The sequence below is a fragment of the Apodemus sylvaticus genome, chromosome 6 (genome assembly GCF_947179515.1).
Source record: "Apodemus sylvaticus chromosome 6, mApoSyl1.1, whole genome shotgun sequence".
In the NCBI taxonomy this organism is placed as follows: Eukaryota; Metazoa; Chordata; class Mammalia; order Rodentia; family Muridae; genus Apodemus; species Apodemus sylvaticus.
In genome coordinates, this window is record NC_067477.1 from 37,755,479 (window position 1) to 37,778,916 (window position 23,438).

Sequence of the window (23,438 nt, forward strand, 5' to 3'; positions counted from 1 at the left end):
ACAGGTTAGGGGAAGGACTCAGTCTGGGACTTGCCCTATTTAGTCTTGAATCTTTCCCTTAGTGGGCAGGGCAGAGAAGGTAGAGGCTGCACGTGGGCACACAGTAGGACCCACGCGGACCTGCTGAGCCATGCGTTCACACAGCAAGACCCAGGGTCCAGGTCTGCGAGAAGGAACAGGTGAGAGGGACAGGCCTGCCTGCCTGCCTGCAGAGTACCGGGGTACTCGGGACACCGGGAGCTGCTGTGCAGGTCTTCAATGCAATCACAGCTTTGCCGGGCTGTGGGCTTACAGCAACGGGGTGGGCTGCTGGAGTCCACCAGGGGGCTGAGCTGGCAAAGAAGGCTTAGAGAGCAGAGAATAGGGGTAAGCTGGGACAAGCGTCGATGTTGGGGTAGCAGGAAGGCTTTGGAGGCAGGGAAGCTGGGCTGAGGCTAAGGATGCTGGATCAGGAGCAGGTCCAGGATGGCTCAGCACGGTCCAAAGCTATGGCCAGAACTGGCCTGTGCCTAGAGTTGTGGGGTAATTGCGGGCCTGAGGTGTGGGGAGGTTTAGCAGAAGCCAGACGTGGCCTCGCCTCAGAGAGAGCTCCCCTCACCGCGGGGGGCCGGAGAAGAGCAGTTCCGGGGCCAGCAGCCCTTGACCTAAGCCATGCCCTCCAGCTGCTGCGGGCTGAGCTCTGCGGGCCTGTCTTCGTCCATGGCGTCCTCCTCTTCTGGCCTCTCAGCACTCCTGGCCAGGCTGTCAGGCCCAGATACAGTCCCCAGAACCTTGGTGCTGTGCTCCTGAGCCTTGGCTCGGAGGGCGGCAATGCTGTTCTCCCTCAGTTCTTCCTGGGAGATGGCTGCCTGGGCATCCGGGGCCCGTTCCTCCTGCTCCATCTTGTCGAGCTTGGGCAGGGCCTGGCGTTCCACCTCGGGCTTCCTTCCCGACTCGGCTGCTGCCTCCAGCGACTTTTTGTGCATCCCTAAAAAGAATTGTTGGTATTCGGGTTTAGAAAAGCGCCTGGGAAAGCCATCTTGAACTGAAAACAGCAAAGATAGAGAGAGGCCAGAATTAAGGAGGAGCAGAAAGCCTTTCTTCACATAGCACAGTCAAGTCCCACAACTGGACTGGGGGATGGGATGGGGGTAGGGGGCAGGTGCCTAGCGGGGGTCGGATTTCAGGCCAATAGCTGGGAACCAGGCCTTCTACACCAAACTCTTGGGCCTGAGCACCCCCCCCCCCATACACACACACACAGCCTCCCCCACTCCCTGCGATCTATTCTATACTTCCAGGGCATCTCCCTTTCCCTCTGTCATAGTTCAGGCCTTAGGACCCCAAGATAAACTGGCACTGTTATCACCGGTCTGGATGGCAACTGATGAAATTTGGCAGATGGGGAGGTTTGGGGCAAAGAAGTTCTTGGGCAGAGCTAGAGAGGTGGCCAAAGGGACATAGGAGTCCGCACAACTCACAAAGGGGAGTATTTAATTCACTATAAAGCCATCTCTAGTCAGGGAGAAAGGACTTGGGACTCTAGAGCAAGGACCCCCGTTCTCACTCGGCCAGTGGGAGGGGCCGGTGGGAGGGGCCAGTGGGAGGGGCCGGTGGGAGGGACCAGTGGGAGTCCTGACACCCAGTAGGTAGGTGTAAAGGATAACCCCAGACTGGATGGTCATCTTGGAAGACCTCTCTGCCACCGGGTCACTGTGGCCCAAGTCTCCCTACCCGGTGTTCGGTTCCCTCCCCAGTGGGGCCCGCTCTCCTCACCACAGGGCCAGGGGCCCCAAGGAGGGTGGGGCTCTCACCCAGTAGCCATGGGGCACAGGAATCCATGATGCCGTCCTTGGCAGACTTGAGGATAGACTCTGGCAGGGGGATGGAGTGCCTCACCATGGCTCCGTAGAGGCCGTACTCAGCCATGACGCTGCTCCGGCCCCAGCACTTCTCTCTCTTCCTCCACTTGGCTCTGCGGTTCTGGAACCACACCTGGCAGTGCAGAGGAGTGGTTAGAGCTGCACTCGGAGAGCCCCCGGGCCCAAGGCCCCTAGCTCTGTCTGCCTCAGAGGGTTTGTTAAGCCAGCTCCCCTCCTCCACAGAGTCCCCGAGGAGTCTCAGACCCAGGGCTTTCAGAACGATGGCATCAAGACGTGAGACCACCGCGGGCAAAATGGGTCCTTTGTTGTTTTAAGTCAAAGCCATGCTAGGGAGACAGGCTAGGACACTCCCAGACAAGGCTCGGCAGGCGGGCAGCAGCCAGTGGTCCTCGGTTTGCAGCTGAGGTGTCCACACAGGTGCAGAGGATCCTGCAGATACTCCATCCTTCAGGGGACAGGTGTGTCCTGCCTCCTGCTGCGGCCAAGGGGCATTGTCACCTATGAAGCTCTGGCTTGAATACCAGTGTCTTTCAGATCTAGCCCATACCAGTCAACTCATGGACCAAAGTCCCTAGGGTGTCACCTACCAAGATCTTCTCTGCCCCAATACTATAGAATGTCATATTCCTTACCTGACCCAGGAATGTCACCCACTTCATCAAAATTCCATTCAGTGTTAGGCCTGGAGTGGTGGGGATCAAGGTATGTGGGGGGCTTTTTAAAAGGCCTCAGCCATATCACATTCTAAGTTTACAACTTTGTGTTAGGCCACATTTACAGATATACAGGCCATGCCTGTAAGAGATCTTCTGGTTGACAAAAGGACAAATTCCAGAAGCTGGAGAGATGTCTCAGTGGTTAGAAGCACTGGCTGCTCTTCCAAAGGACCGGGGTTTGATTCCCGGCATCTACAACCTTCTGCGACTCCAGTTCTGAGGATCTGAGACCCTCTTCTGGCCTCTTCGAGAAGAGCTTGGTAGGTGACACCCTAGGGACTGTATATTTGATCCTTGAGTTGATTGGCACGGGCTAAATCTGAAAGACATTGAGGTCCCCTGGGGATGTCTGCTGCATCATCATCATCATCATCATCATCATCATCATCATCACCACCACCACCTATCACGGAGCTACAATGCCTCTCTGCAGCTTCCAGGAGGAAATCCATGCATCCAGTCCGTTCAGGGGATCAGGATGTCTCCCTATCCCCCAAACAACCTTCCTGAGACTAGCTGCTGACAGAGCCCAGAATTTCCCCCGGCCTTGTCCTCAAGGAAGGCTGATGCCCTCTGAGAAATTGGTGGACCTGGAAGGCTCTGGGGTGCTTCTAAGTCCCTTCTGGATCTTAGGATAGGAACCTCGGGATAGAAAAGCAGTTTCCCGGGCGCTTTCCACCCACTCGCCTCTGGCGCCCCCGCCCTTCCCTGTGGGCCCCTCCCCCGCCCCGGGCGGCCACGGTATCAGCTTTTGATGAAAAATTGCTCGGGCTCTATTCAGGAGGCGGCAAAAGAAGAGTCACCCCCAGGGGCAGCCCTGGGCTGATTGAAAAATAAGTTAATTTCAGTTTGAATCGATGGGCCTCAGGCACTGAAATATCACGGGAAATTAAAGCGGCTTCTCTCCTGGGAACCACGCCATTGACCCGCACTAATTAATGCTGGGGAGGCAGCGATCGCCTTACCACGAGCTGCTCCCCCTCCCCGGGGGACCCCAAACACTTCTCATTTAACTAATTAGACGGGGAAAATTGGGTGTTAATTTGTTTAGGATTTTTCCCCTCTTCCCCCCCCCCCCGCAGCTCCCTCCCCGGCCCCCGCCCGGTGCGGGGGCGCGGAAATGAATGCGGGGCTCGCCGGCAGATGGCTGCCCCGGTCACTCTGCAATCTTCTCCGACTTGATTGCTTGATTAGGTCGTTAGCACATTAAAAAAAAAAATTGCTTGCCGTCTGGCGCTGGCGTGATGAGTGGGACGCGCGGCAGCGCCTGGGTAATTTATCTTTTTATACGGCAAAGAATTTGATTTCAATCTGCAGATATATGGGGCGCCTTTGACACCTGTTTAGCTTCGCCCCGCTGACAGCTTAACCCTTAGCTGCCTGGGCACCCAGGAGGGAGCCAAGCTCGGATGCGGGGCTCCCGAGCCTTGCTCACTGGCACTTCCCGCCACCGCCGCCAGATGGCGCAGTGGGCGCAGATCGTCACTTGGCAGACGTAGTCTGGAGTAGGGCCAGCCACACCCAGCAGGGGGCGCTCCTGGCGCTCCTGGCGCTACCCGTTCAAGTCCTGAGCTAAGAGGATGCTCTTAGGGGACTTAAGGGGGTGGGAAAGACCGCACATTTCAAAACATCTTTAAATTAGCCCATAGAGCCATGTTTGCGGATCTCTTCTTTGCAAATAACCAGGAGTCTCTAATGGTAGGAAAAGGCCGGATGCACTAGTGCATGCCTTTGATTCCCAACACTAGGGAGAAAGGTCTCTATGAGATCAAGGCCATCCTGGTCTGCACGGTGAGTTCCAGGTCAGCCATGGTTGCATAGTAAGACTGTCTCAATAAACTACAATAAAAATGAGAACGTCACTGCCTCAGAAGCCATGATTATCCCCAAGATTTCAGTGACCAAAAGCTTAGAAAGCCATCACTGGACTTTCCCAGTCAGAGAGCCATACTTTACCTGTTGGAATCTGCAGTTTCTGTTTAGATCTGGGCAACCAGAAAGCAAAGATCCAAGACTTTCAACACTTTGGGAAACTGCCAGGGGAAAGGAGTTTTTATAAAGTGATGTCCACTAGATAGCTACCATCTGGGCAAGGCGTTGGCCTACTTGTCTGGGCCTGGCCTCACTTCCCAAGGCTGCCTGCCCATTCTCCAGGGTGTCTGTCCCACTGCCTGCCTCTCCGGCTGGTCTTCTCCTGTCTCCCTCCTATTAACTCTTAGTCCCCCTCTACAAAGTACTCATTAGTTAGCTCTTCCTTCCCAACAGAGGCAGCATCTAAAGGGACCACTGTATACAAGTATAAGTGGCTTCTGGTCCCCTCAACCTCTCAGACAAGACAACATAAAATAGATGGTGACAGATTCCAACCACCAAAAATAGGACTGGAAGCCAGCCAGCGGCCCCTCTGGGAGATAGCCTATCCTGTCAGGATGAATGCAGGGCTTCAGAAGTCATCTGGGTCACAGTTCCTTAGCTAGACCACCAACCTGCAGCCAGAGGCTGAGATGCTTAAAAGTACATGTAGTCTGGACTAAAGAGACTCTTACTAGTTTTTTGGGGGAGCGTGGGAGGGGGCGTTTATTTGCTTTGGTTGTCAAGAAAGGGTTTCTCCATGTAGCCCTGGCTGTCCTGGAACTCGCTCTGTAGATCAGGCTATCCTCGAACTCACAGAAATCCATCTGCCTCTTGCCTACTGAGTGCTGGGATTAAAGGTGTCCCTCACCACCACTGCCGGCTGAGAAAGCTAATAGTTAAGTGCTGTTCTTTCAGAGGACCAGAGTTCAGTTCTCAGCACCCACATGCCTCCTGTAACTCCAGCTCCAGCGCTATCCCATGCTCTTTCATGGCCAACTCAGGCACCCACATGCACATGGAGAAACAAAAACAAATCTTTAATAAAAGTATCTGTAGCCAGACATGGAGGCACAACCCTGTAACCCCAGCGCTTGGGAGGCAGAGACGGAAAGACAAGGAGGAGTTCAAGGCCAGCCTTGGCTACATAGGAAGTTTAAGATCAGCCAGGGCCAAATAAGAGCTTGTCTCAAAAATCAAGAAGGAAGGAAGGAAGGATGCATGTACCACATGCTAATACCGCTCTGCCCTTGGACTACCTCATCACCATCTCTGACTGCCTCAGTCTCTACAGCAAGCACACCCTTACCCACACCAAGAGACACACAAAAGCTGCACAAGCCCTGGTCTGCTTTTGCCACCACGTGAATTTTGATGCTAAAATGATTAAGGACCTTTCAATTTTCAGCACTGTCTGGATTAGGGACTCTGGAGACGACTGAATGTGCAAATGGTAGGCACTCCCCTGCCTGCCCTCCATGGAAGGTGTGTCCCCTGGGTGGTCTGGGGATTCCAGAGGTGCAGTGGGGCTGAGGGATGGAAAGGGCGATTTAGGAACTAAAGATGGGGTACAGGCTTGTAAACCTGTTCTGGGCTCACAAACAGAACCTGGTTTTCAGGTTCTCCTCCAGCAAATGAATCTCTGGTGTGAAGGTCACCTTCTCCCCTGACACTCTCCCAGGGCAGCATGCGCCAGCTGGTGGCTCGAACCCTGGTCCTCAATTATGAGTTCCTGGGATGTCTGGCACTCCATGAAGACCAGATGAGGCTGCAATTTATGGAGAAAACCTGGACGGCCAAAACGATTTTGTTTAAGGGCAGCTGGCATCAAAAGTGACGACTGCCTTGGAGGGAAGTGACAAGGAATTAGAGAGCCATTTTCATAGTCTCCTTCTCTTGTCTCCATGGAAGCAACCAGCGTGTGCACCGAGCTTAAAAGCCACTATTCCTGGGACTGGAGAGATGGCTCAGCGGTTAAGAGCACTGGCTGTTCTTCCAGAGGTGCTGGATTCAATTCCCAGCACCCACACGTTGCCTCACAACCATCTGTGATGGGATATGGTGTTCATATGGGATCTGATGCCCTCTCTCATGCAGGCATACATGCAAATTATACACATCGAACATGCATAATATATTGAATACACATAAATAGATAAAATAAATAACTTTTTTTTAAGTCACTATACTTCAAGCCAAAGCAATCAGAACTGAAAGGTGCTATGTTGATCTTAGGTTTTTCTTTTCTTTTTTTTTTAAATTTTTTTAAAGGATTTATTTATTATTATATGTAAGTACACTGTGGCTGTCTTCAGACACACCAGAAGAGGGCATCAGATCTCATTACGGATGGTTGTGAGTCACCATGTGGTTGCTGGGATTTGAACTTGGGTCCTCTGGAAGAGCAGTCAGTGCTCTTAACCACTGAGCCATCTCACCAGCCTGATCTTAGGTTTTTCAAATAAAAAAATCTGTAATTGGCCTTCAGTATCTGTGACAGAGGGCTCAACAATCCATGTGTATACTGCAAATGTGAGTGCATGTGCAAGCGCCCATGTATGCACACATGGCAGGTATCAGGTGCCTTCCTCTCTCACACTCTATATTTGTTGTTGTTGTTGTTTTCAAGACAGAGTTTCTCTGTGTAGGCCTGGGTGTCCTGAAATTCACTCTGTAGACTCAGCTGGCCTTGAACTCATAGAGATCTGCCTGCCTCTGCCTCCCAAGTGCTGGAATTAAAAGCTTACCCCACCACCACCTCATCTTTTGAGACAGGGTCTGTCACTGAACATAGAGCTCACAGATTGCCTAGACTGGCTGGCCAGTGAATTCTATTCCATCTTCACTTCTCAAAAGCAGTATCACAGATGTGTGCCACCTCACCTGGCTTCCTACACAGGGTACTGGAGATCAGGCTTGCTTGCACAGCAAACATCTTGCAAACATCTTTAGCCACTGAGCGGTCTCCCTAGCCCTACAGATGCTTGCACGCCTGCCTTTATTCCCAAAGTAACCTAGCATAGCAACTGTTTATATAGGATTATGCTGATTAGATATTCTGATTACCTGTTGGTTTATGTACAAATTCTATGCTTTTTCCACATCTAATAGTAGAAGCCAGAGACCAGCACATACTAGGCAGGTAGACGGTGTACTCCATCACCGTCTCCATCATTTTATAAAGGGACGTGGGCATTCCTAAGGAGAAAGGCTAGAACTAATCCCTCTCCAGTAATGAGGGATGATTGTGCTACATTTCAGGGCCATTTTGAAGATTAAATGGAATAAATGGAAAGTGCCCAAAATCAGCGCTCGTCATACGGATAGTGCTTAATAATTGCTGGCTCGTATACAGGTAGTGCTTAATAATTGCTAGCTCTTATGACTTCAAAGGAGACCCAGAAAATCAATGGGAGTCTGTCTATGGGGCAGGTTAATCAGCGGCATGACCTGACCCTCTGGCCTCCTACCCTGTCCCTTAGCAAAGCCAAACTTACAGATGATAGCAAGTGTAGTCAGTCAAAGGCAGAAAGGCAAGAGGTAACTGACTAACTTCCAGGCCTTCATCTCCCTGCCTGCCCCTGCCCCCCACCCCACATGGATGGAACCTGGGCCTTACAACCTGCACTCCAACCCTAAGACCTTCCTTTCCTTCTGTGTGTGTGTGTGTGTGTGTGTATGTGTGTGTGTGTGTGTGTGTGTGTGTGTGTGTGTATGTGTGTCTACTTGCCTGCATGTCCATGAAGGTGCCCACAGGGACCACAAGAAGACATCCCATTCCCTGGAACCATTGTTACAGGTGGTTGAGGACAGCCTGACATTGGTGTTGGAACAGAACCCAGGCCTGCTTGCAGAAGCAACTGCTGAGCCAGCTCCTGGCTGGGCTTTCATATCTTAATTCTGAAGTCTCTGGCTTCCCTTCCTGTCATCTGAAGATCCAGCCAATCAGATCCCACTGAAACTCTTCATTTCCGATTAGAGTCCAGGCCCAAAGGCCTGGGCAGGATTGGTCTGCTGCTGCCATGTATTCAAATGCTAGCTACTGGCCGCTGAGATCTAGACACCCTCCACCACCGAGAGGAACTCCCAAGTACATGAGCTTTTGTTGTGTGGCCAATAAAAGGCTAAAGCCTGTGATTGGGCAGTAGGCCAGTTTTCAGTTACCTGGCTAGGTAGATAGGAGAGACAAGAAAGGACAGAGAGAGGAGACAGGACAGTGATCACATGGCCAGGAGACTGCTGCTCTGTCTGTGGCTGTCACAGAGGCTGATACGTATCCCCTCACCTCCTAGACTCTAAGAGCTTCCTGCTTCTTCTTTTTTTTTTTTAAAAAAAAAAAGATTTATTTATTTATTTATTATATGTAAGTACACTGTCACTCTCTTCAGACACACCAGAAGAGGGCATCGGATCCCATTACAGATGGTCGTGAGCCACCATGTGGGTGCTGGGAATTGAACTCAGGACCTCTGGAAGAGCAGTCAGTGCTCTTAATCTTAATCACTAAGCCATCTCTCCTGGGTCTTAATTGCTCTATGTTACCACCTGCTGAGAAGGCTTGTTGGGAAAATTAAATAAAATAACGTGTAGGGAATGTATCGAGAACCGGAAGGAACCAGCCTGACGCTGGTGGATTCTGGCATCAGCTTTAGGGTCAAACAAAGGTCCTCCTGCCTCCCTACCTGCAGAGTTCACAGCAGCATCTAGGCCCCTCCCTTTCTACTTGGGCTCTTGGTTCTAAGAAGCCTGCAAAAATCCTTGGAGACTAGCCTTCCCTCCCCCACTCAGTTTCCTGAGGGTCCCAAAGTGCCTCAAATGGGCACCACGTACAGAGACCCCAGCAAAGCCTCGCCGTTTGTTTGCTTTGTTTTAGATAAGACTCTAGTAGCGCAGGCTGGCCTTGAACTCCGAAGGTAGCTGAGGGTAACTGTGAACTCCTGCGTGCAAGGTTTGCTTTTCTCTGAGACAAGTGTGTGCCATGTAGCCCAGGCTGTCTCCAAGCAGTCCTGCTTTGTTTTTAAGATTTATTATTTTTTAATTTTATGCGTACCCGTGAGTGCCTGCATGTAAGCACTCTTAACTGCTGAGTCAACTCTCTAGTCCCCTGGTTTGTTTTTGGTGATGTTGTTTGAGATCAGGTCTCATGTAGTCCCTGGATAATCCCAAACTCAAAATGTAGCTGAGGATTCCCTTGAACTTCTGACCATCCTGCCTCCACCCACCAGTGCTGCTATTACACACACATACAGGCACACACACACACACACACACAAATGCATACAGGCATGTGCATGCACACATACACACACACACATACAGGCACACACAAATGCATACAGGCATGTGCATGCACACATACACACATACAGGCATACACACACACATACATACAGGCATACACACACACAAATGCATACAGGATGTGCATGCACACAAATGCATACAGGCATGTGCATGCACACATACACACACACACACATACAGGCACACACACACATACAGGCACACACAAATGCATACAGGCATGTGCATGCACACATACACACACACATACAGGCACACACACACATACAGGCACACACAAATGCATACAGGCATGTGCATGCACACATACACACACAGACACACACACACACAGACACACACACATACAGGCACACGCATGCGCCAGTGCAGTGATTACAAAACCTGGTCTATGTGGTGCTGGGGACTGAACCCAGGCCTGTGCAGATTAGACAAGCACTCTGCCAACTGAGTACCATTTCCAACTCAACGCTTTGGACGCTATCTTCTGGCCTCAGCCTCCAAGTGCCTGGCCTGTAGCCGCCGTGACCACCAGAGCCATTGTCTGCTTCCCAGGTTTGTGGCCATGGGGCAGCATCCGTCACAGTCACATTCACCAGCCTCCTTCCTCTTCTCTGATTGGAAGTGATGAATTTGGAATTGATGCGGCCATTAGTCAACGTTCCACTCAGGATTAGTGTGTGCATGCATGTGCCTGTGTGTGTGTGTGTATGTGTGTGTATATGTGTGTATGTGTGCATGCGCATGCCTGTGTGTGTGTGTGTGCCTGTATGCGTGTCTGTGTGTGTACAAACGCATCTGTGTAAGGGGTTAATTCATTTTGAGATAGGGTCTCTTTTATTTTATTTTATTTATCTTTTGGTGTTTGTATGTTTTTTGAAGCAAGGTTTCTCTGGGTAGCCCTGGCTATCCTGGAACTTGCTCTGTCAAACAGGCTGGCCTCAAACTCAGAGATCTGCCTGCTACCTCCTGACTTTTTATATTATTATTAACAAAGTCTCACTATATAGCCACGACTGACCTGAAACTTTCTATGTAGACCAGACTGATTTATAACTCTGAAAGGTCCTCTGGCCTCTTCTCTGAGCCCTGTAATTAAAGTGTGTGGCAACACACTTTGGGGTATGTGTGTGAGAGATGTGACGTGTATCACATGTACTCATGGTAATCATCCTACCTTAGAGCAAGTTTCCTACCTCAGCATCTTCAGTGCACTGAACACTACAGACACACGTTTCAAGCTGCTTTCTTCCAACTTATCTCCTTTAAGACTCAAAGACCAAGCTTGTCATGTTCTCTGATGTCCAGAAGGGGGCAGCTTTGCACACATTTCTGGGCGTCTGCAAGCAGCAGCCTTCTCTCTACCATGAACAAGTTTTTTTCCTTCCTTTCCCCCACCCCAAACTGCATATTCTTCCACTTTTTTGTAAAGATTTAATTTATGTATATGAGTACACTGTAGCTGTCTTCAGACACACCAGAAGAGGGCATCAGATCCCACTACAGATGGTTGTGAGCCACTATGTTATTGCTGGGAATTGAACTCAGGACCTCTGGAAGAGTACTCAGTGCTCTTAACCATTGAGCCATCTCTCCAGCCCCTCTTCTACTCCTGTTAATCCACTTTCAACCATATCCTAAGCCTGAGAATTGGCGTTTTTACTCCAACTGAACACAAAAGTGTTCACCTGGAGAGATTTAAAATATAGACATCAAGGCTCTACTACAGACCAATTAAATTTGCCTTGGTAGGTCTAGGGATGCTGCAGGGGTGGGTATTCTAAAAAGTTGTCTGTGAATATACAAAGGCCCTGGCCCTGGTTCAACCCCCAGCATTGTAAAAATTATAAATAAGGAGCTGGAATCACGGCTAGGCAGGTAAGAGCATGTGCTGTTCTTGCAGAGGACCTGGGTTCAGTTCCCAGCACCCACACTGGTGGCTCATTACCATCTGTAACTCCAGTCCTGGGGGTTGGGACACCCTCTTCTGGCCTCCAAGGATACTGCATGCAGACACATGTACAGGCAAAACACCCGTACACACAAATAAAAACAAATGAGGCAGGTGGGTCTCTGTGAGTTTGAGGCTAGCTTGGTCTACAGAGGGAGTTCCAGGACAGCAGAAATATACAGAGAAACCCTGGCTCAAAAAAAAAAAAAAAAGAAAAGAAAAGAAAAGGAAAGAAAGAAAGAAAGAAAGAAAGAAAGAAAGAAAGAAAGAAAGAAAGAAAGAAAGAAAGAAAGGAAGGAAGGAAAGGAAAGGAAAGGAAAGGAAAGGAGCAGAGTAAACAACTGGAGAATGAAGCCCGCCTCGGTCCACACCTGCCTATCATCCCAGCCCTTGGGAGATGCTGGCTGAGGGTCACTGGTGGCCAGCCTAGCTCTAAATTCAGGGAAAGACCCTGTCTCAAGGAAATAAGTCATAGAGTGACAGGGCGTGACACCTGACATGCCCCTCTAGTCTCTGGGAACGTGTCTGAGTGCATGTACCACACGCCCACGTGCATCTATACACAAGCACACTCAAACACACACACACACACAAAATTGAAAATAAAAATTAAATTTTCCTAAAGAAAAAAATCTATTTTAAAAGAGGGCCAAGGAGGGGTGGGGTGAGAGCTTGCTCCTTGTTAAGAGTGCTTGCTGCTCCTGCATAGCACTCAGGTTCAGGTCCCAGCAACCACCTGGTGGTTCACAACCATCTGTAACTCCAGTTTCAGGGGATCCAACGCCCTCTGCTGGTCTCAGTAGGCACCACACACCCATGAAGCATATAACATAAAATGAAATGAAATATGAAATAGAAATCTAAAAAACCAAACAAACAAAAAAGCCATGGGGCCAGGAGTCGATGTGGCTCAGCGGCTGAATGCGCGCCGCACACAGGCCTGGCTCTGGGTTCCATCCCTAGCATCAGAAACAAAACGAAAACAAAAACAAACCGTGTATGTGGCCCTCTCTTATAATCAACCTCAGAGAAAATAAAATTGGCCTGGAAATCCACTTCCTACTCCCCAGGACTGACACCTAGAAGAATCTCGCAGTGTGTATCCTGAATTCCAGACATAGAGTGAATTGTATGGCCAAACATATTGTGGTGACTTAGTCTCTTCTCGGCCATTGTGCACCACGCTCCAACCCCAGCCCCGAGCCGCCCAGTGAGGCCTGGCTCCTGGTCACTGCCATTTACCCTAATTATTATGACGTGTATAGATAGTGTCATTTCTTCTTGTGTGATAGCAGTTGAACTGGGCTCAAACCCCTGGTTCCTTACTGACTTTACCTCTCCAGTCCTCAGTTTCTTCATCCAGGAAATGGGTATGAAATCAACACCCTCCTCATCTGGTGCTGAAGGATGAAATGGCACAATGCCACAATGCATGGCAGACACTTAATAAATAAGTGGTGACTACTTAGTAAATGCCCCCAAGTCACAGTACTGTTAGCAACTTAGGAGTTTGGGGAAATGCTATTATTATTTTTACAGATGAGCCTTTTGAGGCTCAGCCTGTGACTTGCTGGCAATGAAACAGAGGATGGAAGGAGATGTGCCCAGCGGTTATGTGTGCACCGTGGGCCATCTTCATCTTTAGGGTTAGGAAGCAAGTTCAGCTGAGTTAGGAGTCTGCCTGGCGTGGACGAGCCCGGGTTAAGGCCCCAGCAGTCTACTGTTAAAGTCCAGTCGGCCGCACTCCCACCCCAGCCATGGCAGCTTAAAGCCCTGGTGAGGCCTGCGATCCTGATACAGAGGCTGCTCCTGGTTGGGTAGCTCAGGGGTCCGGTGCTGGCCATGTATACAAGAGGATGTCAGTTCCCGTCACAGCGCCACCGCAAAACAACAACAAACAAACATCGCTGTATCCCAGCTGTAAGCTTCTGAGCTACAGAATCTCTTACACACACACACACAGACAGACACACACACGCCCACATGACTACTACACAGGGCACACAGCACACAGACACAGGGGATGCAGAGGTATCAGTCAGTCTTCAGATACATCGGTCCCTCCTAATCGCCACGCCCAGACCCTACTCCTGACTCCAAAGCACCTTGGTTCATCCAGATTTAGGCTCAGCTTCTTCATGTCCAAGGCAGAAAGGAGGGTTTTAAGGACAGACCCAGTTTCCAGTCTTCCGTCCTCCGCTTACACGGGAAGCTATTGACCTCATTTCCACAGTTTTTGTTTGTTTGTTTGTTTTTCGAAACAGGGTTTCTCTGTATAGCCCTGGCTGTCCTGGAACTCACTTTGTAGACCAAGCTGGCCTCGAACTCAGAAATCTGCCTGCCTCTGCCTCCCAAGTGCTGGAATTAAAGGTGTGTGCCACCATTGCCTGGCCATTTCCACAGTTCTAAAGGAGGCAATTGGTCTCTACCCTGCCACCAGTCATCAAGCTGAGCTGACTCAGAGTGAGCTGCTGAGTTCTGTTCACCTGCAGCCTGCACAAGGGGCGGGGTCCACTCAAGGGGCGGGGTCCACTCTCACTGCAGCCTGTTGCTTAGGCACAGGGGTGGAGTCTAGTTACCAGGAGGCTCTGGGAGGAGATGGCTGGCTAGGGACTCAGGAATCTGGCTCTGGAATCAGTGTCTGGTGAGTCACTACTTCACGGTGCCTAACCTGTATTCACCTTTGGGACATGAACACTTCTCTGCAATGCCTGGAACTGTTACCAATACACATCGAGCCACTTGTTTAAATGCCTTGCAGGCAGGGCCACGTAATCACTCACAAACACCTGCAGGGGGCAGCACTTAGTTATGTGGTGCCCAGAAGATTGGCAAGATTCTGCCAATATGCCCGATGTCCACCCATCCACAGTCAGCCTTCACAGTCCCAGAGCAATACGTGCTCTTTAATTTCCACCTCTCCCGCGCCTAGCCTGGGGCTGTTGGGGCTTTTGCAGTGCAGTTACTGGGGAGGTTCCGGCTTCCAACAGCCCTGCCCACCGCACCTCATCGCACCGCACCACGGCCAAATAGAGATTAGCTTCCAACAGCCCTGCGTACTAATAGAGACGGAGGCTCCTTTTTCTTAATGAGCATTACAAATGTGGGCCTCTCAGCAGTGACCTCAAAGCCGCTCTTAATGGCCAACTTGATGTTAATGAAGGCCAGAAGGAGATGACTGGACTGACCAGGGCTTGGATTACAGAGCAGCCCTCCTCCGTGCACATGTGTGCACACACAGTTCGGAGTCTACACCCAGATCATTCCCACTAGAACTCAACCGAGAGAGAATAACTAGTTCCAGGTCTCTATAGCTAAGCGTAAGCTGCTTATGAATAATTGAGCTGATTGTGGCTGTCAGTGTCTAGAGCTGAAATTCCAAATCGATTTCTAGGGAAAGGAAAAACAGCTCCAGGCCCCTTGTCCAGTCTCTGGTTCTCCAGTCAGACAGTCTGAACACCTCCACAAACTTTGTCTCCTTCCCTAGTACACCTGGGCTGCTGCCCTTCACAGAAAGGACTTCCAGTGGAGACAGAGAGGAGACGCTAGCCAGGCAACAGATCGGGAACTCCTGCTCTCTCCACCTCTACCCCGACCCCTGCCAGTTCTGACCATCCAGGACCACCTTTCCTTTAAGGCTAAGATCTAACTGGAATCAGGCCTTTTGGAAATAATCTACCATCCCTCTCAAATCTCTAGCCTCATGATGTGTATCTTGGGTTTTCTGGGGTGGGGAAGATGTTTTGCTTGGGAGCCCCCCATTTTTTTTTGAAACAGGGTTTCTCTGTGTAGCCCCGGCTGTCCTGGAACTCACTCTGTAGACCAGGCTGGCCTCGAACTCAGAAATCCGCCTGCCTCTGCCTCCCAAGTGCTGGGATTACAGGTGTGCGCCACCATGCCCGGCTGCCCCATTCTTTTTTTTTTTTTTTTTTTAATTTATTTATTATATGTAAGTACACTAACTGTAGCTGTCTTCAGACACCTGAAGAGGGCATCAGATATCTTTACGGATGGTTGTGAGCCACCATGTGGGTACTGGGATTCAAACTCATGACCTTCGGAAGAGCAGTCGGTGCTCTTACCTGCTGAGCCATCTCTCCAGTCCAATTCCCCCCCATTCTTACCACAGGAGGACACCCAGTCCAGAAGAGTGGCTGGTTATGCTACAGTACTGTCTGGAAGAGGAGGATGGGCTTGGTGGGTCCCACTTGTCCCAGCAGAGGGCTCAGAATGCGGACCCAGCCATATCTGGGAGAAGCACTGAGCAGAAGCTGCAGGCAGGGACAGCAGCTGTCTGGTCATGAGGGGAGCACAGAGCTACAGCTGGATGTGGTGTCAAGGAATGGGATGAATAGAAGAGACAGTATTTCTTCAAGGGGAGGAGAGAGGAGGAGGAGAAGCGGACCAGGGTTAGAGGCAAAAGCCAGCTCCCTCTTCTCAGCCACCCACAGCGGCTGGCCTGGTCCTACCTTTGGTCTCAGAACAGCCTTGTACTATGATAGGCTTGCTCAGGATGCCCCGCCCCCATCACCTCTGTCCCTTATCACCAGGCCTCCTCAGGGTCTCTACAATGTGCTTTCAGGAAGTTACCATCTTTATTTTGTTCGTTTCGGTTTGGTTTCTCCGTGGCTGGGAATGGAGCCGAAGACCTTATTCATGCTACGCAAAGTATCCACCATTGAACTCTGTCCCCAACCCAGGAAGCCTGTGTTTACAAGAGCCAGCAGGACTTACCCGCCAAGCTTCTTGTCCTCCTATGGCCTGCTTGCATGGTAGGTATTCAGCAAATATCTGTCAGCATAATAGGCTTAAAAAAAACTGTTTTTACTGAGGACAGGGTCACCGGCAAATGATTCTACCTCCGGGGCAGAGCCTAGATGGTGAGAGGAGGAGCCCCTGGCCCTGGGACCTAGATGTCTCCGGGTGGCGGGAGGGCTAGCGGCTATTACCTGTATCCTGTCTTCTGGCAGCTCCGTTTTCATGGCCAGCATCTCCCGGGCATAGACATCTGGGTAGTGGGCTTCATTGAATGCCTTCTCCAGCTCCTCTAGCTGGTAGGAAGTAAAGATTGTCCTGAGGGGAGCAAGATCAGAGCTGAGAATGCTGGAAATGAGAGGAGTCTGCCTTGGAGAACACAGAATAGTTCTCTCCTGTGCCTTGGTCATAATCATCTCTGTCTCTGACTCTGTCTCCGTCTCTCTCTCTCTCTCTCTCTCTCTCTCTCTCTCTCTCTCTCTCTCACACACACACACACACACACACACACACACATACCTCACAGGAACAAATATTTATACCCCCACACATGAAACCACATTCACACACATTGACCTTCTAGACCCTTCTTTATTGAGGGGAGAGGTCCCACATTATCTTGGTGGTGGCCATGGCATCAGTGACATTTCACTCAGAATTTTTTCTGGAAGTCGTGGGAAAGTGTGATAAGAAGAAAATTCTAGAAGGCTGAAAATCAGTCTTTCTCCCCTACAAACCAAAGAGGAGACTTCATCAAAGGACTGAAGCGTTGGCTCCCTGGACCTGCCCGCCTCCTGTGCTCCTCCCCAGACAAATGGAAAGATTCTCCTCTCCTTAGAGGCTGAATGCAGCCTCAGTTTCTGCATTTGTCTCCTGAGAACAGAGTCACACACACCTGACACTCCGCCCCTCCCTCCCTTCATATCTGCTCTTTCTCTCTACCACCCAGACCCACCACACAGCTTTGGCTGCCCCCAGGTTATGTGTGAGCATGAAACATTCCCTCTCCTGCCCCCAGAATGGTCCACACAGACTCAGGAAAGGACTGATGAACCTTTAGTTAAAACCTCCAATCACTCGGAAGGCAAAAACAGACGGATCTCTGTGAGTTCACCGCCAGTCTGAGTTGCATAGTGAGTTTCAACACAGCCTATGAAGAGAGACCTTGTCTCAAACAAAACAAAACAAAACAAAACCAACAATCAAACAAACAAACAGGCTACATTCTTTCACCCTAGGAACATGTGCAAATAACTAGCCCCCAGTATTAAGGGCTTCACACCCGCCCTTTTAAAATAAACTAGAAACCACAGGTGCAAACTCTTCTTTTCAGATTTTACACTCACTGCATTTTCCTGACCTTTACCTTATACCCTCATCACAGGTCGGGTTTCTACAAAGAGAACTTGTAAAAAGTGGCCCCTTCTTCATGCTCCGAGGTTTGAACCCTGGAACCAGCACTGGATTTATTAGTAGAATGTCTCTCTCTGCTGTGTCCTCGCCTTCTCCCAGTGCACAGAAAACGTGCACATGTAACCCCCCCATTTCCTGTCCTAATATGGACTTTAATATCGCCAGGGATATTATTATAAGGGGCATATGAGAAAATGCATATGTGCTCTTTATAGAAAAAGACTAGTTTGACTTTAAATTATTTTCTCCATTCTCTTGGCGCTATGTAGACTTACACATAAAGAAAGTTAATTTATAAACTGGGTGTAGAAGTGATGCCTTTAATCTTATACAGAGGTAGAAGTGGGCAGATTTCTACGAGATAGAAACCAGCCTGATGAATGTCAGGCCAGCCAGGACTAGACAGTGAGACCCTGTCTCAAACAAAACGAAGAAAAAAAGAAAGAAAGAAAGAAAGAAAGAGAGAGAGAGAGAGAGAGAGAGAGAGAGAGAGAGAGAGAGAGAGAGAAAGAAAGAAAGAAAGAAAGAAAGAAAGAAAGAAAGAAAGAAAGAAGTTAATTGGTCAGGACTTTTGAACAACTGCAGCCTCCTTTTCTCTCCTGCCACTTGCTAGAAATCCTTTGAGCAGATTATCAAAATATGCAAGTTCCCTTTTAAAACCAGGGAAACTGAGGAAAGCAGCTAGTGTGGCCTGGCCAAAGCCCAACAGGGAGCTGACTGTTAGTCATTTAAAGTCACAAGGGCCTTCCTGTAGTTAGAAAGAGTTCCATTCAGAAAGAAACAAGAGTCAGGTGTGGTGGGGACTGGCCTGTGCCACCTCACTGGAGCGTGGGGGAGCGTGGGGGAGCGTGGGGGAGCATGGGGGAGCGTGGGGGAGCGTGGGGGAGCATGGTCACAGCAAGTTCAAGGCCAGCCAGAAATACACTTCAAGAAAAAAGTAACAAACAAGCAAAAAATAATTAAATAAACATAAGATGGAAGGAAGGAAGGAAGGAAGGAAGGAAGGAAGGAAGGAAGGAAGGAAGGAAGGAAACCTTAAATTCTCCGAGATTCCCCCATTCCTACCTCAGAACTGGTCCTCTTACTGATTACTCTTCAGGGAGATCTCCTTTCCCCACCCAGTGAGCCAAACTCTGCTCCTGACAGAGGCAGAGCCCAAGAACTCTTACTAGAGGATCTGCAGTTTCCCTAAAAACAAAACCCCAGAGCCAGGCCATCACTGCTGCTGTACCCCAAGTCCTGCTAAAACTGGGTTGTTTCCTGGAAGCAAAAGGTCTCTCATCACAGGATTCCAGGGTCTCTTCCTCAAAATCCTCAGTGGACAGATGCTCAGGGAAGTGTGTTTTGTTTTGTTTTTCTATCCCCTCCCCCACCCCACCCAATCTACTCCATACTTCCTTCCAATTATCTGCTGCTTTCAGAAGTAGAAAACCAGAGTCTCTAGTTCACTGATGTTGGTGAGCTGTTCTACCCCACCCCCAACCCACCAAAACCCAAAACGTTGCTCTATCAGAAAGGATGGCAGATGAAGAGGAATTTTAGGCATGGACTTGTGGCTAGGGCCACCTGGTTTTTAAGGGGTCACACAGTACAGAGTTTGGGGGTGCGGATGTTCTTTCCAGGGCCCTCAGTGCTACCCCTCCCACCACAGCTGACTTTTTGCCAGCTAGGGAAGATTCCTTTAGGACCAGCCAGCCAGAGATGCATAGGTAATGTTTTAATTAATATTTGTTGGATGGTGTTTTAAAAAGACCAGTGACTAGATTACTAAATTTTCTTTCTGTTTAAAATAAACTGGTCTGGCAAGATGGCCAAACACTAAGGGTAAAGGAGCTTGTGATGCAACCTTGGAGACCCGAGTAGATTCCCTGGAACTCACAAAAAGGTGGAAGGAAGATAATCAACTACACAAAGTGGTCCTCGGACCACCAGGTACATTTCCACGGCGTAAGCAAACCCCATCCGCACCCCTACATTACATGCGTGCACAAAACAGTAACAATTAGACATTTAAAAAAATAAAACAAACGGAACTAAAGCAAGCAGCTTCCTTCAGGGAATGAATTTGAGGTCCCCCTGAGAAACCCAAGCTGAAGTTCATTTTCCCTTAAGCCAGAACCTGTGCTGAGGTCAGGAAAGAGAGTCAGTAGCGGTCTTTCTGGGAGGGGAGGAGGGACGCAGGATGCCGGAATGCAGGGAGCACTCCAGAGAGGATGCCGGACAAACCCGGGAGAGAAGCCGAGGAGGCGGCAGAGTTCGCAGCGGTGGGGGAAACGTCCCTGTGGTCGCCCCACTTGGGTTGGGACAGACAGAAAAGTGGGAAACTGGCCTGCTGAGGAGCAGAGGGACAGCACCTAGGAACAGCACCCCCAAAACTCAGTTGTTTGTTTGTAGTTCTGTTTGTTTGTTTGGGCCCTCTTGCCTTTTTTTTTTTTTTTAATCTTTAAAAAAAAATCTCCTCGAAGATTTCCATTAGGAATGGATTAGTGTTGACGCTGAAATGAATGAAGGTCTGAACCAGCCCCAACCCCTGTGGGGGGCAAGGGACGAAGAGAACATAGTTCTTAGGACAAACCCTTTGAATATTAACTTTGGATACGCAACGTCCACTTAAAGACTTTTTCCACATTAAAAATTTGTGTGTGCCTGGGTATCTGTTTATTAGTATTATGCACGTGGTGCCCCAGGAGGCGAGAAGGATGCGTGGATTCCCTGGAGCTGGCCAACCCTCCTCAGCCTGAACACCAAAGCAGCAGGGCAGTCCACCCCACTGCACACGTCTCGGCTGGTGAAACCAGACAGCCCACTTTCTTCCCCATCTTTCAGACCAGAAAACTGAGGCTCATGGAAGGATAGCTACCCTCTCGGTAGCACAAACAAGCAGAGGCCGAAAGCAAAGGTCTAGCCGTGCAGCTGTCACTGAAGTTTGGGGTGAGGGATCAGAAACCCGGAGGAGAGTTGACAAGCCTCGGGCTGTGTAAGAGGAACGGGCTTCCAGGGTTGAGGGGTAAGGATCTGGCTGCAGCCGGAAGTGGGAGCCTGTCTGTCCTCTACAGGGTCTGCGCGCCTCTCGGATCCGGTCCATGGAGAGATCCGGGGTCGCCAACGCCTCAGATCTGGCCCCAGCCGGGCCTTTCCTGCCTCCAGCACAAGGAGAAAGCTGAAACAGTGCGGCTGCCCTGGCTGTCACTCTCACCGGATGCCAGGGCCCCGGGACAGGCTCCTGCATACAACGCAGGTGTCTTTGCCCTGGTGCAACCAGAGCCCTCACATCTGGGATCGGCAGAAAACGACATCTGGGTCACCCGGCCCGGGACCAGATGGCTGGGGATGGGAGCAGGAGAGGACTGTGCGGCCCTTACCTGTGTCGCCGCTTCTTACGTTTCTTGGTCTGGTTTAAGGCCGATTTGGACATTTTTCGGTCACTGGAGGAAACATCTTCGGAATCTGAAAAGCGAGCAGAGAGGCAGGGAGCGGAATGGGGAGTGCGCTCCGCGGAGCCGGGGAAAATAAAGGACCCCACCTTCTGCAGCCTCTGTGAGCCACGCGGGCCTGTGGTCTCCACCGAAGCCCTCCTGGGTCCCGGCCACTATCCCCCTTCCCTACGACCAGGCTGGCCCTCCCCAGGTCCGCTCTTGAGAACATAGATTTTGAATACATTTCGTTGCAAGAGAGGCCAAGGCCGGGGGCGCTGGCTGGCAGGGACCTGGGAGAATGAGGCAGGTACCGGGCTTGCAGGGACCCCCGGCGGTGCTCCCAGCGTCGAGATCTTCCCCTCAGCCAACAGCCCCCAAGTCAACCCGAAAGTTGTCCCGAGGATTACAGGGTTATTGTAGGGGAGCTGGGGTCCCTGGAAAGGGCTGAAGACTGCGGGTTTGCTGTCTCTTTGTGAAACCCACAGAATGTTTTTCTGTTCGAGTTCAGGGAGCCTGCGATGAACCACTTTTCGTTGTCTTGCTACGTTTAATACGTACTAATGGCAAGAAAAATCTGGGAAAATACTGAGGGCCGGCGAGCTAGATCACACACCGCCAGGGAAGTGGCCCTGTCAGGGCGAAAGGAAGCTCATGCAGGGTCCCTGAGCCAGAGAAAAATCGGGATCCAATACACGGTGCCGCTTAGGTTAGATCTGATGGCTGCCCTCTGGGTCCCGTGGTGGCTTTATTTTTTTCCCAGTTCGTAGCGGGAGGATATCGAACCTTGGCTAAGCAACACAGGGGTTTGGTACAGCAATACAGAAACTGGGAGGAAAGGGGGACAACTTTGAACATAGGGGCAAGTAGAAAGAACATCGGGCTTCAGGAGCGCAGGTCGTGCCCAAGGCCCGAGCCTCGGTGGAGCGGTGGAGCTAGGGCCCTCCAGCTATAGCTCTAAGGAAAAAGGATGCGCCAAGGACTCAGCTACCCGGAGCCAGCATCCGCTGGGTCCCACACCCAGGTAATCCATCGAGCTCCGACAGACACTAGGTCTGAGGAGGGGTCGGACAAGCTAAATTTGAAAACCCTTGGAGTTCGGGGTCGCTAGTCTGGGGTAGGGGACACTGACTTTAGGCCTAGTCTGAGCTCCCTTGACCTGCATGAACTTTTCCTCCCGGGGGAGGTCGGGACCCCGCAGGCGAGAGCCGACAGCTCTAGACTGCGACTTTCCCAAGCAGTGTGGCAGGCGAGCAGCCTCGCCCCTCACCTACCGGAGCTGGCCGTCTGGCTGGTGTCCAGCGGCCCCGACGCTCTGCCTAGTGGTTGCAAGTGGACGCTCTGCGGATCGGACAGCACTTCCAAGAAGGTGGGCTGTGCGTAGAAGCCGGGAAGCCCCCCGGGTCCCAGCAGCCCCATGCTGCCCACTCCTGCCGGGCTGAGAACCGAGCGCGCAGCTAACAAATGCCCGGGGGCCAGGCCGTCGAGGGCAGCCCGCGGGTGGGAGCTGGGGGGCTCCTTGTTCAAGCCTAGGATCTCCTGGATGCCGAACCCCGTGCACCTGGCCGGGGCACCCCCCGAGGTACTCTTGGCCACTGTCTCGGATTTGGGCTTGCTCAGCGCTTCCCCCGCTTTCCCCGTCATCTCCCGGTCCTTCGGAGGGGCTGAGGCCGCGGGTCTTTTGCTCCCCCCAACCCCCCCCGCCGGGCTCCCCGCTTCGTGAAGTTGGTCCCAGGTGCCCCCTCCGGTGTCTAATGCTCTGGAGCCCCAAGGAGATTCCCTTTTTATCCAACCAGGCGGCAGCCCAAGTGGGGTCAGAGCTGAACAGCCAATCACCAGGGCCAGGAGCGATTAGGAATTCCAAAAAGCTGGCAGCTCCCGCCGCCACCAGTAGCGCAGCGAGGGGCCAGGGCGCAGCAGGCCCAAGTGTGGTGGGCTCTGCAGGGTGCCTTTGCAGGGACAGAGGTGAAACAGCCAGGTTTGGGGTTATTCCAGGAGACACGGTGGATAGGGGCTTTGAGTTGTATAACCTGGCCGGGGCCGGTCCTAGGTTAGCTGGGACAGATCCCAGGGATAGGGTTAGGGGTGTGGGGATGGACAGCAGGCAAAGGCTAGGAGACCTCCCCCCTCCCTTAACTCAGTAGCCTCAGATAGACTCAGACAGGGGACAAGG

General features: G+C 51.0%; 1 protein-coding gene across 2 annotated transcripts; it reads right to left on the reverse strand.

Moving 5' to 3' along the window:
* Positions 1-644: 644 nt before the first annotated feature.
* On the reverse strand, positions 645-22,909 carry Vsx2 (visual system homeobox 2). Of its 2 annotated transcripts, none has more exons than XM_052185445.1 (5): positions 22,540-22,909; positions 21,215-21,299; positions 16,634-16,757; positions 1,794-1,974; positions 645-967 (listed from the first exon to the last, which is right to left on the reverse strand). In XM_052185445.1, the coding sequence occupies exons 1-5, from the start codon at positions 22,907-22,909 to the stop codon at positions 645-647; spliced, it is 1,083 nt and encodes a 360-aa protein (XP_052041405.1). The 2 variants fall into 2 exon arrangements, with proteins under 2 accessions (XP_052041405.1, XP_052041404.1); XM_052185444.1 differs by having other exon boundaries at positions 645-1,024.
* Between the last annotated feature and the right edge of the window lie 529 nt (positions 22,910-23,438).

Bases quoted from the DNA above. Each gene is read 5' to 3' on its own strand.
- Vsx2 (XM_052185444.1), bottom strand. From the start codon at position 22,909: ATGACGGGGAAAGCGGGGGAAGCGCTGAGCAAGCCCAAATCCGAGACA. The intron at 21,300-22,539 runs GTAGGTGAGGGG...CTCGCTTTTCAG, and splicing joins CAGCCAGACGGCCAGCTCCG to ATTCCGAAGATGTTTCCTCC. The intron at 1,025-1,793 runs GTGAGAGCCCCA...TGCTGTTTTCAG, and splicing joins CTGTGCCCCATGGCTACTGG to TTCAAGATGGCTTTCCCAGG.